This window comes from Oncorhynchus mykiss, chromosome 32 (assembly GCF_013265735.2).
Source record: "Oncorhynchus mykiss isolate Arlee chromosome 32, USDA_OmykA_1.1, whole genome shotgun sequence".
In the NCBI taxonomy this organism is placed as follows: domain Eukaryota; kingdom Metazoa; phylum Chordata; class Actinopteri; order Salmoniformes; family Salmonidae; genus Oncorhynchus; species Oncorhynchus mykiss.
Genome location: NC_050572.1, coordinates 10,285,924 through 10,304,583, shown reverse-complemented (window position 1 = coordinate 10,304,583; position 18,660 = coordinate 10,285,924). Strand labels below are relative to the sequence as shown.

At 48.1% G+C, this 18,660-nt stretch overlaps 1 protein-coding gene across 35 annotated transcripts in view; it reads left to right on the top strand.

Annotated features, from left to right (window-relative positions):
• Window positions 1-18,660, top strand: part of LOC110489370 (CLIP-associating protein 2) — a 110,487-nt gene that overhangs the window by 11,553 nt on the left and 80,274 nt on the right. For all 35 annotated transcript variants that reach the window (XM_036971482.1, XM_036971483.1, XM_036971505.1 and 32 more), the window contains 2 exons: window positions 9,495-9,573; window positions 11,476-11,579. In XM_036971482.1, the coding sequence (XP_036827377.1) occupies window positions 9,495-9,573; window positions 11,476-11,579 (183 nt within the window). The remainder of the gene's footprint in view (window positions 1-9,494; window positions 9,574-11,475; window positions 11,580-18,660) is intronic.

Sequence of the window (18,660 nt, the reverse complement as noted above, 5' to 3'; positions counted from 1 at the left end):
TTGGAGGCATTAGACCATTCTCCTTATATGCCTGGTGGAGGAGAGTCAGGTGTGTTCTACAGGTCTTTCTGATTGGAGGCATTAGTCCATTCTCCTTATATGCCTGGTGGAGGAGAGTCAGGTGTGTTCTACAGGTCTTTCTGATTGGAGGCATTAGTCCATTCTCCTTATATGCCTGGTGGAGGAGAGACAGGTGTGTTCTACGGGTCTTTCTGATTGGAGGCATTAGACCATTCTCCTTGTATGACTGGTGGAGGAGAGTCAGGTGTGTTCTACAGGTCTTTCTGATTGGAGGCATTAGTCCATTCTCCTTGTATGACTGGTGGAGGAGAGTCAGGTGTGTTCTACAGGTCTTTCTGATTGGAGGCATTAGACCATTCTCCTTGTATGACTGGTGGAGGAGAGTCAGGTGTGTTCTACAGGTCTTTCTGATTGGAGGCATTAGACCATTCTCCTTATATGACTGGTGGAGGAGAGTCAGGTGTGTTCTACAGGTCTTTCTGATTGGAGACATTAGTCCATTCTCCTTGTATGACTGGTGGAGGAGAGTCAGGTGTGTTCTACAGGTCTTTCTGATTGGAGGCATTAGTCCATTCTCCTTATATGACTGGTGGAGGAGAGTCAGGTGTGTTCTACAGGTCTTTCTGATTGGAGGCATTAGTCCATTCTCCTTGTATGACTGGTGGAGGAGAGTCAGGTGTCTTCTACAGGTCTTTCTGATTGGAGGCATTAGTCCATTCTCCTTATATGCCTGGTGGAGGAGAGTCAGGTGTGTTCTACAGGTATTTCTGATTGGAGACATTAGTCCATTCTCCTTGTATGACTGGTGGAGGAGAGACAGGTGTGTTCTACAGGTCTTTCTGATTGGAGGCATTAGTCCATTCTCCTTGTATGACTGGTGGAGGAGAGACAGGTGTGTTCTACTGCTGCTGAAAGACACATTCCAGGTACAAGTATTATTGGTGATATTATACAATAGATGGCTTTCGTCACCGTCAGACACACCTGGTTAACTTAAGGGGTAATTTATCATCTGGCGAGGTGAAGTCTTTTGTTTAGACATGCTAGCTAAACCATGAACCATAATCCTAACAACTTTCTGACAAAATTAGAAACGTATAATATCTGAAACTGTAGCTAGACTCTTACGTTGAGCGCTTCACGGCAGACTGCAACCCCTTTCATTAAATAAGACGTCCTGTGTCGTTTCCGTTTTTGTTTGTGCAGCTTGCCTGGCCCGTTGTGTCAAGTCACTCTGGTTCACATCGTCTGATTCATTTTCAGCACTGGAGAGCGCCAGCATGGTACGATCGTCGTCCTAAAAGTAGTCAATCACTATTTCCCCCCCCCCCGACTGACCTTTGTCAATAGCGCTTGAAATTCAGGGCAGCAATGTTGTTGAGAGCACTAGCAACACATTTGCTGTTCTCCATGGCTAACGTTATATCTTTATATGGAAGAAAGTTTCCTGACTGGACTCTCTCTTAATAAGAATCAAACGCGTCTGTCACGATTTAGTCTGGTAAAAAGCCTGTTTTTCCGTAGCTTAGGCTATATTAGTTATTTCGTTACGGCATCCTCTCTTTTGAAGAAAATGTGTCAATGTCACCGCCATCGAATCAGCAATGTTTGGAACGTTATGCGAATATTCAGTGGGAAGTGAGAGAAAAACCCCATCTGACATCGTTTGAATGGTTTTGTGCGTCGAAACCGGATCAGTGTGAAAACATTTTTACAGTCTAGGACAAGTTAGGCACATATCTGTTTTTGGACTCCGTTGTTGTCGTCGTCGATACGAAGATGGGACAGATCCTCTCCAACTTGGCATTTCTTCATTTTATTTTTTTTATTTTAAGATTTATAAGTAACAACCCTAAACAATCATAATGCCATGATATTAACTGTGTAATGGCTTAAGTAAACAAATAATAATAATAATAATTAAGAATCATATCCATGTAAACAAGTGAACCAACAGAATTGTGACCTGCCTGGCCAGTTAGAGTAACTTCCAACACTGTCACAGCCCTAGTATGGAAGAGGACACATGATGACAAGCTCATAGGTGTTCTCCACAATGAACCAGCACACCATGACACTCGTTGACAAGAAATACAATCAACTTACTGTGCCTTCACATGTGATTGGAGAATAACAATTCCTATGTCAATGTCATCCTGGAATCTCCCAGAACTGAGGACTTGCCACTAGCCTCTCGCTCGCTCTCTCTCTCTCTGCAGCAGAGATTCACCCCATGCTCATTCACATAGCAGTACGCCCAGTTCACATGCACCACACAGGAGCACTCGCGCTCCACAGCAGCCACTGTAATATTGCACAATGCCTTTTCTTTTCATTCTCTGAATGTTTTAGAGCTGCAGATGTTTGTGATTTACTAAACCTACCCCTCTGAACCAAAGCCTTAGCTTGGTAAGTCTTCAGGTCTTAGACATGGTCCCAACCCCTTCCTCTGGTATGGATGGATGGATGGATGGATGGACTGACAGTTGACCAGGCAGGATGGATGGATGGATGAATGGACTGACAGTTGACCAGGCAGGATGGATGGATGAATGGACTGACAGTTGACCAGGCAGGATGGATGGATGGATAGAATGACAGTTGACCAGGCAGTATGGATGGATGTATGGATGGACTGGCAGTTTGGATGGATGGATAGACTGACAGTTGACCAGGCAGGATGGATGGATGGATGAATGGACTGACAGTTGACCAGGCAGGATGGATGGATGGATGGATGGACTGACAGTTGACCAGGCAGTTTGGATGGATGGATGGACTGACAGTTGACCAGGCAGGATGGATGAATGGACTGACAGTTGACCAGGCAGGATGGATGGATGGATGGATGGATTGACTGACAGTTGACCAGGCAGTTTGGATGGATGGATGGACTGACAGTTGACCAGGCAGGATGGATGGATGGATGGAATGACAGTTGACCAGGCAGGATGGATGGATGGATGGATGGACTGACAGTTGACCAGGCAGGATGGATGGATGGATGGATGGATGGATGGAATGACAGTATGGATGGATGGATGGAATGACAGTATGGATGGATGGATGGAATGACAGTTGGCCAGGCAGGATGGATGGATGGATGGATGGAATGACAGTATGGATGGATGGATGGAATGACAGTTGACCAGGCAGGATGGATGGATGGATGGATGGAATGACAGTATGGATGGATGAATGGACTGACAGTTGACCAGGCAGGATGGATGGATGGATGGATGGATGAATGAATGAATGGACTGACAGTTGACCAGGCAGGATGGATGGATGGATGGATGGATGGATGGATGGATGGATGGATGGATGGACTGACAGTTGACCAGGCAGTTTGGATGGATGGATGGATGGACTGACAGTTGACCGGGCAGGATGGATGGATGGATGGAATGACAGTTGACCAGGAAGGATGGATGGATGGATGGATGGATGGATAGTTGACCAGGCAGGATGGATGGATGGATAGAATGACAGTTGACCAGGCAGTATGGATGGATGGATGGATGGATGGACTGACAGTTGACCAGGCAGGATGGATGGATGGATGGATGGAATGACTGGATGGATGGATGGATGGAATGACAGTATGGATGGATGGATGGACTGACAGTTGACCAGGCAGGATGGATGGATGGATGGATGGAATGACTGGATGGATGGATGGATGGAATGACAGTATGGATGGATGGATGGAATGACAGTTGACCAGGCAGGATGGATGGATGGATGGATGGAATGACAGTTGGCCAGGCAGGATGGATGGATGGATGGATGGAATGACAGTATGGATGGATGGATGGAATGACAGTTGACCAGGCAGTATGGATGGATGGATGGATGGAATGACAGTATGGATGGATGAATGGACTGACAGTTGACCAGGCAGGATGGATGGATGGATGGATGGATGAATGAATGAATGGACTGACAGTTGACCAGGCAGGATGGATGGATGGATGGATGGATGGATGGATGGATGGATGGATGGACTGACAGTTGACCAGGCAGTTTGGATGGATGGATGGATGGACTGACAGTTGACCGGGCAGGATGGATGGATGGATGGAATGACAGTTGACCAAGAAGGATGGATGGATGGATGGATGGATGGATAGTTGACCAGGCAGGATGGATGGATGGATAGAATGACAGTTGACCAGGCAGTATGGATGGATGGATGGATGGATGGACTGACAGTTGACCAGGCAGGATGGATGGATGGATGGATGGAATGACTGGATGGATGGATGGATGGAATGACAGTATGGATGGATGGATGGAATGACAGTTGGCCAGGCAGTATGGATGGATGGATGGAATGACAGTTGACCAGGCAGGATGGATGGATGGATGGATGGATGGATGGAATGACAGTTGACCAGGCAGTATGAATGGATGGATGGAATGACAGTATGGATGAATGGATGGATGGATGGATGGATGGATGGAATGACAGTTGACCAGGCAGTATGGATGGATGGATGGATGGAATGACAGTTGACCAGGCAGTATGGATGGATGGATGGATGGATGGAATGACAGTATGGATGGATGGATGGAATGACAGTTGACCAGGCAGTATGGATGGATGGATGGATGGATGGATGGATGGATGAATGGACTGACAGTTGACCAGGCAGGATGGATGGATGGATGGATGAATGAATGAATGGACTGACTGTTGACCAGGCAGGATGGATGGATGGATGGATGCATGGATGGATGGATGGATGGACTGACAGTTGACCAGGCAGTTTGGATGGATGGATGGACTGACAGTTGACCAGGCAGGATGGATGGAATGACAGTTGACCAGGCAGGATGGATGGATGGATGGATGGATGGATAGTTGACCAGGCAGGATGGATGGATGGATGGATAGAATGACAGTTGACCAGGCAGTATGGATGGATGGATGGATGGACTGACAGTTGACCAGGCAGTTTGGATGGATGGATGGACTGACAGTTGACCAGTCAGGATGAATGGACTGACAGTTGACCAGGCAGGATGGATGGATGGATGGATGGATGGATGGACTGACAGTTGACCAGGCAGTTTGGATGGATGGATGGATGGACTGACAGTTGACCAGGCAGGATGGATGGATGGATGAATGGACTGACAGTTGACCAGGCAGGATGGATGGATGGATGAATGGACTGACAGTTGACCAGGCAGGATGGATGGATGGATGGATGGATGGACTGACAGTTGACCAGGCAGTTTGGATGGATGGATGGACTGACAGTTGACCAGGCAGGATGGATGGATGGATGGACTGACAGTTGACCAGGCAGGATGGATGGATGGAATGACAGTATGGATGGGTGGATGGAATGACAGTATGGATGGATGGATGGATGGATGGAATGACAGTTGACCAGGCAGTATGGATGGATGGATGGATGGAATGACAGTTGACCAGGCAGGATGGATGGATGGATGGAATGACAGTTGACCAGGCAGTATGGATGGATGGATGGAATGACAGTATGGATGGATGGATGGAATGACAGTTGACCAGGCAGTATGGATGGATGGATGGATGGAATGACAGGATGGATGGATTGATGGAATGACAGTTGACCTGGCAGTATGGATGGATGGATGGAATGACAGTTGACCAGGCAGGATGGATGGATGGAATGACAGTTGACCAGGCAGTATGGATGGATGGATGGAATGACAGTTGGCCAGGCAGTATGGATGGATGGATGGAATGACAGTTGACCAGGCAGTATGGATGGATGGATGGAATGACAGTATGGATGGATAGATGGAATGACAGTTGACCAGGCAGTATGGATGGATGGATGGAATGACAGTTGACCAGGCAGTATGGATGGATGGATGGAATGACAGTATGGATGGATGGATGGATGGATGGAATGACAGTTGACCAGGCAGTATGGATGGATGGCTGGATGGATGGAATGACAGTATGGATGGATGGATGGAATGACAGTTGACCAGGCAGTATGGATGGATGGATGGAATGACAGTATGGATGGATGGATGGAATGACAGTATGGATGGATGGATGGATGGACTGACAGTTGGCCATGCAGTTTGGATGGATGGATGGAATGACAGTTGACCAGGCAGTATGGATGGATGGATGGATGGATGGAATGACAGTATGGATGGATGAATGGACTGACAGTTGACCAGGCAGGATGGACGGATGGATGGATGGATGGATGGATGAATGAATGTATGGACTGACAGTTGACCAGGCAGGATGGATGGATGGATGGATAGATGGACTGACAGTTGACCAGGCAGTTTGGATGGATGGATGGACTGACAGTTGACCAGGCAGGATGGATGGATGGATGGAATGACAGTTGACCAGGCAGGATGGATGGATGGATGGATGGATGGATAGTTGACCAGGCAGGATGGATGGATGGATAGAATGACAGTTGACCAGGCAGTATGGATGGATGGATGGATGGACTGACAGTTGACCAGGCAGTTTGGATGGATGGATGGACTGACAGTTGACCAGTCAGGATGAATGGACTGACAGTTGACCAGGCAGGATGGATGGATGGATGGATGGATGGACTGACAGTTGACCAGGCAGTTTGGATGGATGGATGGATGGACTGACAGTTGACCAGTCAGGATGAATGGACTGACAGTTGACCAGGCAGGATGGATGGATGGATGAATGAATGGACTGACAGTTGACCAGGCAGGATGGATGGATGGATGGATGGATGGATGGATGGATGGACTGACAGTTGACCAGGCAGTTTGGATGGATGGATGGACTGACAGTTGACCAGGCAGGATGGATGGATGGATGGAATGACAGTTGACCAGGCAGGATGGATGGATGGATGGATGGATGGATGGATGGATGGAATGACAGTATGGATGGGTGGATGGAATGACAGTATGGATGGATGGATGGATGGAATGACAGTTGGCCAGGCAGTATGGATGGATGGATGGATGGAATGACAGTTGACCAGGCAGGATGGATGGATGGATGGAATGACAGTTGACCAGGCAGTATGGATGGATGGATGGAATGACAGTATGGATGGATGGATGGATGGATGGATGGATGGATGGAATGACAGTTGACCAGGCAGTATGGATGGATGGATGGAATGACAGGATGGATGGATGGATGGAATGACAGTTGACCTGGCAGTATGGATGGATGGATGGAATGACAGTTGACCAGGCAGTATGGATGGATGGATGGAATGACAGTATGGATGGATGGATGGAATGACAGTTGACCAGGCAGTATGGATGGATGGATGGAATGACAGTTGACCAGGCAGTATGGATGGATGGATGGAATGACAGTATGGATGGATGGATGGATGGAATGACAGTTGACCAGGCAGTATGGATGGATGGCTGGATGGATGGAATGACAGTATGGATGGATGGATGGAATGACAGTTGACCAGGCAGTATGGATGGATGGATGGAATGACAGTATGGATGGATGGATGGATGGACTGACAGTTGGCCATGCAGTTTGGATGGATGGATGGAATGACAGTTGACCAGGCAGTATGGATGGATGGATTGACCAGGCAGTTTGAATGGCTGGCTGGACTGATAGTTGACCAGGCAGTTTGAATGGCTGGCTGGCTGGACTGATAGTTGACCAGGCAGTTTGAATGGATGGATGAATAGATGGACGGACGAACTGACCAGGCAGTTTTGGTAAAGATGCTAAGTCATCTTTATCTCGTGATTCTGCAAAGTCACTCTTAGCTAGACTACATGTCTGACAGTCGATGTGTGTTTATAGTGTACTAGTATCAGAGGGGCCTGAGAATACCTGAGTGGACATATGGTCCCTCTCTGCTCCCCCTCTCCCCCTCAATTTATCAAAATTGGGTTTGTTTTCAAATTCTGTGTAATCTGAGGAAAATATGTGTCTCTAATATGGTCATACATTTGGCAGGAGGTTAGGAAGTGCAGCTCAGTTTCCACCTCATTTTGTGGTCAGTGTGGACATAGGCAGACCTGGCTCTCAAGAGAAGATAGGCTATGGCGTCCTTTCTCAATAGCAAGGCTATGCCCACTGAGTCTGTACATAGTCAAAGCTTTCCTTAAGTTTAGGTCAGTCACACTGGTCAGGTCTTCTGCCACTGTGTACTCTCTGTTTAGGACCAAATAGCATTCTAGTTTGCTCTGTTAATTATTTGACACATTGGAAATAATTATCTTTTTGTTTTCTCATGATTTGTTTGGGTCTAATTGTGTTGCTGTCCTGGGGCTCTGTGGGGTCTGTTTGTGTTTGTGAACAGAGCCCCAGGACCAGCTTGCTTAGGGGACTCTTCTCCAGGTTCATCTCTCTGTAGGGGATGGCTTTGTTATGGAAGGTTTGGGAATCGCTTCCTTTTAGGTGGTTTGTAGAATTGAACGGTTATTTTCTGGATTTTGATAATTAGTGGGTATCGGCCTAATTCTGCTCTGCATGCATTATTTGGTGTTCTAAGCTGTACACAGAGGATATTTTTTGCAGAATTCTCCATGCAGTCTCTCAATTTGGTGTTCGTCCCATTTTGTGATGTCTTGGTTGGTGAGCGGACCCCAGACCTCTCTCTCTCTCTCTGTTTGGGGTTACCTGGCTCCCCTCTCTCTCTCTCTCTGTTTGGGGTTACCTGGCTCCCCTCTCTCTCTGTTTGGGGTTACCTGGCTCCCCCCCCCTCCCTCTCTCTCTCTCTCTCTCTCTCTCTCTCTCTCTCTCTCTCTCTCTCTCTCTCTCTCTCTCTCTCTTTCTCTCCCTTTCTCTCTCTCTCTCTGTTTGGGGTTACCTGGCTCCCCTCTCACTCTCTGTTTGGGGTTACCTGGCTCCCCTCTCTTTCTCTCTCTTTCTTTCTCTCTGTCTCTCTCTCTCTCCCTCTCTCTTTCTCTCTCTTTCTCTCTCTCTCTCTCTCTCTCTTTGGGGTTACCTGGCTCCTCTTTCTCTCTCTCTCTCTCTATCTCTCTCTGTTTGATGTTACCTGGCTTCTCTCTCCCTCTCTCTCTCTGTTTGGGGTTACCTGGCTCCCCTCTTTTTCTCTCTTTCTCTCTCTTTCTTTCTCTCTATGTCCCTCTCTCTCTCTCTCTCTCTCTCTCTCTCTCTCTCTCTCTCTGTCTCTCTGTCTCTCTGTCTCTCTGTCTCTCTGTCTCTCTGTCTCTCTGTCTCTGTCTCCCTGTCTGTCTGTGTTTTACTAAAATAGGAGTAACAGCAGTCAGGATCTCTCCCTGGGACAGAGAACCATTTTTGCTTCCGTCATGGTCTGCCAACACAAGCATTCCAGACACAAAACTCCCTCCGCGATCAAATCCCGATCTCTCCCACACACGCAGGAAAACTAAGCTTCACAGAACTCTATAGCCTTACTACGGTCTGTGTGTTGGGAGTTGGTGTGTGTGAGTGAGATAGTGACTCAGTATTTAGTGTGTCTCTTCTCTCTGCCCTATAGGTGGCGTTGTTGGGGATAGACATTGCCGGGGCGTTCGTCAATCGCCTGGGGGAACACTTTAGAGGATACCTGGGAACAGGTGAGCTACTGTCTCTCTCTTCATCCTCTTCTGTAATCAGGCTGCAAATAGTCTGGCTAACTGTAGGACTATCCCATCTAACCCCTTAACCACATTCCCCTACTGCCCTCATTGGCTGCTCCTGTCTGCCTTTTGGTGTGTGTTGTACTTGTCCTGTCAGACTACTGCTGCAGGTGTCACCAGTTGTCATACTCACCCAGGCTGGCCCTTGAGAGAGACACACACACACGCCCCTCCCTACAGTACAGCTCTAGGAGGAGACCTTCTGTCGGATTCCAAAGGGAAACAAACAGTCTGTGACATCGCCTGAATCCAACTGTCTGAAAACTCTCCACTTCTCCACTCTACTTCGCCTCTCCACTCCACTTCTCCACTCTGTCACTCCACTTCTCCTCTCCACTTCTCTACTTCTCCACTCCGCCTCTCCACTCCGCCTCTCCACTCTGTCACTCCACTTCTCCACTCCACTCCACCTCTCCACTCCGCCTCTCCACTCCACTTCTCCACCCTTCTCCACTTCTCCTCGCCTCTCCACCCTTCTCCACTCCGCCTCTCCACCCTTCTCCACTCCGCCTCTCCACCCCTCTCCACTCCGCCTCTCCACTCCGCCTCTCCACTCCGCCTCTCCACTCCGCCTCTCCACTCCGCCTCTCCTCTCCACTCCACCTCTCCACTCCACCTCTCCACTCCACTCTCCACTCCACTCCGCCTCTCCACTTCTCCTCTCCACTCCGCCTCTCCACCTCTCCACTCCGCCTCGCCTCTCCTTCTCCACTCTTCTCCACTCCGCCTCTCCACTCCACTTCTCCACCCTTCTCCACTTCTCCTTGCCTCTCCACTTCTCCACCCTTCTCCACTTCTCCTCGCCTCTCCACTTCTCCTCGCCTCTCCACTCCACTTCTCCACCCTTCTCCACTTCTCCTTGCCTCTCCACTTCTCCACCCTTCTCCACTCCGCCTCGCCTCTCCTTCTCCACCCTTCTCCACTCCGCCTCTCCACTCCACTTCTCCACCCCTCCTCGCCTCTCCACTTCTCCACCCTTCTCCACTTCTCCTCGCCTCTCCACTTCTCCACCCTTCTCCACTTCTCCTTGCCTCTCCACTTCTCCTCTCCACTTCTCCACCCTTCTCCACTTCTCCTTGCCTCTCCACTTCTCCTCTCCACTTCTCCACTCCTCTCCTCTAGTTTCTCTGTCGACACAGAGGAGGAGGAGATGAGATCATAGTGATTAATGAGTGTCATTCTTGATCTACACATAATTGACTCTCCTCACTCGCTCTGTGTGTGTGTGTGTGTGTGTGTGTGTGTGTTACTGTTCTTCTCTCCCATCTGTTGTTGATGATTTTCTGAGGCCATCTTGTTCTGCGAGAGGGTTTGTCCGGGAGGAATTGAAACAGCTGTTTTCTGAAGAGGGGGAACACCACAATGACCTCACACATTCACATGTCTGTGTTTGATGATGACGTGTGTCTCTGCTACAATGCCCCCTGTCGCTGTGTGTTGGACCTCTATTGTCCCTGTTGCCTAGGAAACCAGCTGTTGTGGTAGCAACAACCCAATCCCCCCCCCCCCCCCCCCCCTCCCCTCCACACACACACACACATGCATTCCTCCCTGAAAACATCAGCTGGGGAGTGACAGGGTGATGTCATCCTACTGCAACCTTCCTCGCCCTCGGTGTGTGTGTGTGTGTGTGTGGTTCGAAGGGGAAATCGGAGGATTACTTAAAACCGTAGCAGAGATACTAGTGCCTCCTAACGAAGTAAACTCTTGTCTGTTACCAAGACGTCTGTGTGAACTCCGTTTGCCCCACCGTCTAGGTCCGGTGACCTCTCTACTACCAGCGTTTCATTATGGATCCAAGTCAACTATTCTAACGTGTGTGTCCCCTCCCTTCTACAGTGGTCCCAGCCCTCGTGGACAGGTTGGGGGACAGTAAGGACCAGGTCAGAGAACAGAGTCAGAATCTTATCCTCCGCTGTATGGGAGTGACCGCGTCGCCTATGGTGAGAGACACACACACACACAGACAGACAGACAGACAGACACGCGCACACACACAGGCACACACACACACACACACACACAGAGCCAGCCAGCCAGGGCCTGACCATCCACTGATCCACTGCGTGTGTGTGTGTTTCTGTGTTTGTGAGCGTATGTGTGTGTTGAGTGAGATACACACACACCACACACACACACACACACACACACACACACACATGCATGGCACGTACGTCATACTCTCTCACAAACACACACACACTGCCTCACCCATGTTGAGCTAGATCCTGCCTCTTCCTGTAGTCCAGGACTAGTATATACAGTCTCAGACCTGGAGGACTGCCTCTGCTGCTTATAGATCTGCTAACAGAACTGGGCGAGGTGACGTCCTCACAGCCTGATCATGTGACATTATAACCAGATTACAACAAACTGGCTGTAATGTCATGAGGATATTTCCCCAGCTGTGCATGCTGGGTAAGGGAGTTGAGGAATAGAACTGTGAGAAACTCACCTCAGAGAGAGCATCCAAACCCCCCAGGCTCTACCTCCTATCAGTAATCCATCATTCACCACAGTTGACTAGATTAACACAGACAGTATCAGGATAGCAGCACCACAGTTGACTAGATTAACACAGACAGTATCAGGATAGCAGCACCACAGTTGACTAGATTAACACAGACAGTATCAGGATAGCAGCACCACAGTTGACTAGATTAACACAGACAGTATCAGGATAGCAGCACCACAGTTGACTAGATTAACACAGACAGTATCAGGATCGCAGCTCCACAGTTGACTAGATTAACACAGACAGTATCAGGATCGCAGCTCCACAGTTGACTAGATTAACACAGACAGTATCAGGATCGCAGCACCACAGTTGACTAGATTAACACAGACAGTATCAGGATAGCAGCACCACAGTTGACTAGATTAACACAGACAGTATCAGGATCGCAGCACCACAGTTGACTAGATTAACACAGACAGTATCAGGATAGCAGCACCACAGTTGACTAGATTAACACAGACAGTATCAGGATCGCAGCACCACAGTTGACTAGATTAACACAGACAGTATCAGGATAGCAGCACCACAGTTGACTAGATTAACACAGACAGTATCAGGATCGCAGCACCACAGTTGACTAGATTAACACAGACAGTATCAGGATCGCAGCTCCACAGTTGACTAGATTAACACAGACAGTATCAGGATCGCAACACCACAGTTGACTAGATTAACACAGACAGTATCAGGATAGCAGCACCACAGTTGACTAGATTAACACAGACAGTATCAGGATCGCAGCACCACAGTTGACTAGATTAACACAGACAGTATCAGGATCGCCGCACCACAGTTGACTAGATTAACACAGACAGTATCAGGATAGCAGCACCACAGTTGACTAGATTAACACAGACAGTATCAGGATCGCAGCTCCACAGTTGACTAGATTAACACAGACAGTATCAGGATCGCCGCACCACAGTTGACTAGATTAACACAGACAGTATCAGGATAGCAGCACCACAGTTGACTAGATTAACACAGACAGTATCAGGATCGCCGCACCACAGTTGACTAGATTAACACAGACAGTATCAGGATAGCAGCACCACAGTTGACTAGATTAACACAGACAGTATCAGGATAGCAGCACCACAGTTGACTAGATTAACACAGACAGTATCAGGATAGCAGCACCACAGTTGACTAGATTAACACAGACAGTATCAGGATCGCAGCTCCACAGTTGACTAGATTAACACAGACAGTATCAGGATCGCAGCTCCACAGTTGACTAGATTAACACAGACAGTATCAGGATCGCAGCACCACAGTTGACTAGATTAACACAGACAGTATCAGGATAGCAGCACCACAGTTGACTAGATTAACACAGACAGTATCAGGATCGCAGCACCACAGTTGACTAGATTAACACAGACAGTATCAGGATAGCAGCACCACAGTTGACTAGATTAACACAGACAGTATCAGGATCGCAGCACCACAGTTGACTAGATTAACACAGACAGTATCAGGATAGCAGCACCACAGTTGACTAGATTAACACAGACAGTATCAGGATCGCAGCACCACAGTTGACTAGATTAACACAGACAGTATCAGGATCGCAGCTCCACAGTTGACTAGATTAACACAGACAGTATCAGGATCGCAACACCACAGTTGACTAGATTAACACAGACAGTATCAGGATAGCAGCACCACAGTTGACTAGATTAACACAGACAGTATCAGGATCGCAGCACCACAGTTGACTAGATTAACACAGACAGTATCAGGATCGCCGCACCACAGTTGACTAGATTAACACAGACAGTATCAGGATAGCAGCACCACAGTTGACTAGATTAACACAGACAGTATCAGGATCGCAGCTCCACAGTTGACTAGATTAACACAGACAGTATCAGGATTGCAGCACCACAGTTGACTAGATTAACACAGACAGTATCAGGATCGCCGCACCACAGTTGACTAGATTAACACAGACAGTATCAGGATCGCAGCTCCACAGTTGACTAGATTAACACAGACAGTATCAGGATCGCAGCTCCACAGTTGACTAGATTAACACAGACAGTATCAGGATAGCAGCACCACAGTTGACTAGATTAACACAGACAGTATCAGGATCGCCGCACCACAGTTGACTAGATTAACACAGACAGTATCAGGATAGCAGCACCACAGTTGACTAGATTAACACAGACAGTATCAGGATCGCCGCACCACAGTTGACTAGATTAACACAGACAGTATCAGGATAGCAGCACCACAGTTGACTAGATTAACACAGACAGTATCAGGATCGCCGCACCACAGTTGACTAGATTAACACAGACAGTATCAGGATCGCAGCTCCACAGTTGACTAGATTAACACAGACAGTATCAGGATAGCAGCACCACAGTTGACTAGATTAACACAGACAGTATCAGGATCGCAGCACCACAGTTGACTAGATTAACACAGACAGTATCAGGATCGCAGCACCACAGTTGACTAGATTAACACAGACAGTATCAGGATCGCAGCACCACAGTTGACTAGATTAACACAGACAGTATCAGGATCGCAGCTCCACAGTTGACTAGATTAACACAGACAGTATCAGGATCGCAGCACCACAGTTGACTAGATTAACACAGACAGTATCAGGATCGCAGCACCACAGTTGACTAGATTAACACAGACAGTATCAGGATCGCAGCACCACAGTTGACTAGATTAACACAGACAGTATCAGGATCGCCGCACCACAGTTGACTAGATTAACACAGACAGTATCAGGATAGCAGCACCACAGTTGACTAGATTAACACAGACAGTATCAGGATCGCCGCACCACAGTTGACTAGATTAACACAGACAGTATCAGGATCGCAGCTCCACAGTTGACTAGATTAACACAGACAGTATCAGGATAGCAGCACCACAGTTGACTAGATTAACACAGACAGTATCAGGATCGCAGCACCACAGTTGACTAGATTAACACAGACAGTATCAGGATCGCAGCACCACAGTTGACTAGATTAACACAGACAGTATCAGGATCGCAGCACCACAGTTGACTAGATTAACACAGACAGTATCAGGATCGCAGCTCCCTCTTCTGGACATAACCTGAACTGCAAATGACAGTGCAAACACACACACACACACACACACCACAGACTGTAACCTCCTTTATAAACAGTAATCTGCTGAGCCCCCTGCAGTTTCCCTCCCACAGACTTCTTGTCTCTGTCTCTTACTTTCTTTCAGGGCTTTATTGACATGGGAAACAGATGTTTACGTTACCAAAGCAAGTGAAATACATAATAAACAAAAGTGAAATAAAAAAAAAATGAACAGTAAACATTACAGAAGTTCCAAAAGAATAAAGACATTTCAAATGTCATATTATGTAAATATACAGTGTTGTAACGATGTGCAAATAGTTAAAGAACAAAAGGGAAAATAAATCAACATAAATATGGGTTGTATTTACAATGGTGTTTGTTCTTCACTGGTTGCCCTTTTCTCGTGCCAACAGGTCACAAATCTTGCTGCTGTGATGGCACACTGTGTTATTTCACCCAATAGATATGGGAGTTTATCAAAATTGGATTTGTTTTCAAATTCTTTGTGGGTCTGTGTAATCTGAGGGAAATATGTGTCTCTAATATGGTCATACATTTGTCAGGAGGTTAGGAAGTGCAGCTCAGTTTCCACCTCATTTTGTGGGCAGTGTGCACATAGCCTGTCTTCTCTTGAGAGCCATGTCTGCCTACGGCGGCCTTTCTCAATAGCAAGGATATGCTCACTGAGTCTGTACATAGTCTTTCCTTAAGTTTCCTTAAGTTTGGGTCAGTCACAGTGGTCAGGTATTCTGCCACTGTGTATTCTCTGTTTAGGGCCAAATAGCATTCTAGTTTGCTCTGTTTTTTTTGTTAATTCTTTCCAATGTGTCAAGTAATTCTCTTTTTGTTTTCTCGTGATTTGGTTGCATCTAATTGTGTTGCTGTCCTGGGGCTCTGTGGGGTCTGTTTGTGTTTGTGAACAGAGCCCCAGGACCAGCTTGCCTCGTCTCTCAGATTGTTCACAGCTTTGTGGAAGTTACCTGTGGCGCTGATGTTTAGGTCAAAGTATGTATAGTTTTTTGTGTGCTCTAGGGCAACAGTGATAGATAGAATTTGTATTTGTTATCCTGGCAACTGGACCTTTTTTAGAACACCATTCGTTTTGTCTTACTGATATTCACTGTCAGGGCCCCAGGTCTGTCAGGGCCCCAGGTCTGTCAGGGCCCCAGGTCTGTCAGGGCCCCAGGTCTGTCAGGGCCCCAGGTCTGTCAGGGCCCCAGGTCTGTCAGAATCTGTGCAGAAGATCTAGGTGCTGCTGTAGGCCCTCCTTGGTTGGTGACAGAAGCACCAGATCGTCAGCAAACAGTAGACATTTGACTTCAGATTCTTGTAGGGTGAGGACTGGTGCTGCAGACTGTTCTAGTGCCCTCCCCAATTCGTTGATATATATGTTGAAGAGGGTGGGGATTAAGCTGCATCCCTGTCTCACCCCACAGCCCTGTGTATTTTTTGTTGTTGCCAATTTTAACTGCTCACTTGTTGTTTGCGTACATGGATTTTATAATGGCGTATGTTTCTTCCCCCAACACCACTTTCCATCAATTTGTAAAGCCGGCCCTCGTACGGTCATTTGTAAAACTGGCCCTCGTATGGTAATTTGTAAAGCAGGCCCTCGTACGGTCATTTGTAAAGCCGGCCCTCGTACGGTCATTTGTAAAGCCGGCCCTCGTACGGTCATTTGTAAAGCCGGCCCTCGTACGGTCATTTGTAAAGCCGGCCCTCGTACGGTCATTTGTAAAGCCGGCCCTCGTACGGTCATTTGTAAAGCCGGCCCTCATACGGTCATTTGTAAAGCCGGCCCTCGTATGGTAATTTGTAAAGCAGGCCCTCGTACGGTCATTTGTAAAGCCGGCCCTCGTATGGTAATTTGTAAAGCCGGCCCTCGTACGGTAATTTGTAAAGCCGGCCCTCGTATGGTAATTTGTAAAGCCGGCCCTCGTATGGTAATTTGTAAAGCCGGCCCTCGTATGGTCATTTGTAAAGCAGGCCCTCGTATGGTCATTTGTAAAGCAGGCCCTCGTACGGTCATTTGTAAAGCAGGCCCTCGTACGGTCATTTGTAAAGCCGGCCCTCGTATGGTAATTTGTAAAGCAGGCCCTCGTACGGTCATTTGTAAAGCCGGCCCTCGTACGGTCATTTGTAAAGCCGGCCCTCGTATGGTAATTTGTAAAGCAGGGCCTCGTACGGTCATTTGTAAAGCCGGCCCTCGTACGGTCATTTGTAAAGCCGGCCCTCGTACGGTCATTTGTAAAGCCGGCCCTCGTACGGTCATTTGTAAAGCCGGCCCTCGTACGGTCATTTGTAAAGCCGGCCCTCGTACGGTAATTTGTAAAGCAGGCCCTCGTACGGTCATTTGTAAAGCCGGCCCTCGTACGGTCATTTGTAAAGCCGGCCCTCGTACGGTCATTTGTAAAGCCGGCCCTCGTACGGTCATTTGTAAAGCCGGCCCTCGTACGGTCATTTGTAAAGCCGGCCCTCGTACGGTCATTTGTAAAGCCGGCCCTCGTACGGTCATTTGTAAAGCCGGCCCTCGTACGGTCATTTGTAAAGCAGGCCCTGGTACGGTCATTTGTAAAGCCGGCCCTCGTATGGTAATTTGTAAAGCCGGCCCTCGTACGGTAATTTGTAAAGCCGGCCCTCGTATGGTAATTTGTAAAGCCGGCCCTCGTATGGTCATTTGTAAAGCCGGCCCTCGTATGGTCATTTGTAAAGCCGGCCCTCGTATGGTCATTTGTAAAGCAGGCCCTCGTATGGTCATTTGTAAAGCAGGCCCTCGTACGGTCATTTGTAAAGCAGGCCCTCGTACGGTCATTTGTAAAGCCGGCCCTCGTATGGTAATTTGTAAAGCAGGCCCTCGTACGGTCATTTGTAAAGCCGGCCCTCGTACGGTCATTTGTAAAGCCGGCCCTCGTATGGTAATTTGTAAAGCAGGCCCTCGTACGGTCATTTGTAAAGCCGGCCCTCGTACGGTCATTTGTAAAGCCGGCCCTCGTATGGTAATTTGTAAAGCAGGCCCTCGTACGGTCATTTGTAAAGCCGGCCCTCGTACGGTCATTTGTAAAGCCGGCCCTCGTATGGTCATTTGTAAAGCAGGCCCTCGTACGGTCATTTGTAAAGCCGGCCCTCGTATGGTAATTTGTAAAGCAGGCCCTCGTACGGTCATTTGTAAAGCCGGCCCTCGTACGGTCATTTGTAAAGCCGGCCCTCGTATGGTAATTTGTAAAGCAGGCCCTCGTACGGTCATTTGTAAAGCCGGCCCTCGTACGGTCATTTGTAAAGCCGGCCCTCGTATGGTAATTTGTAAAGCAGGCCCTCGTACGGTCATTTGTAAAGCCGGCCCTCGTACGGTCATTTGTAAAGCCGGCCCTCGTACGGTCATTTGTAAAGCCGGCCCTCGTACGGTCATTTGTAAAG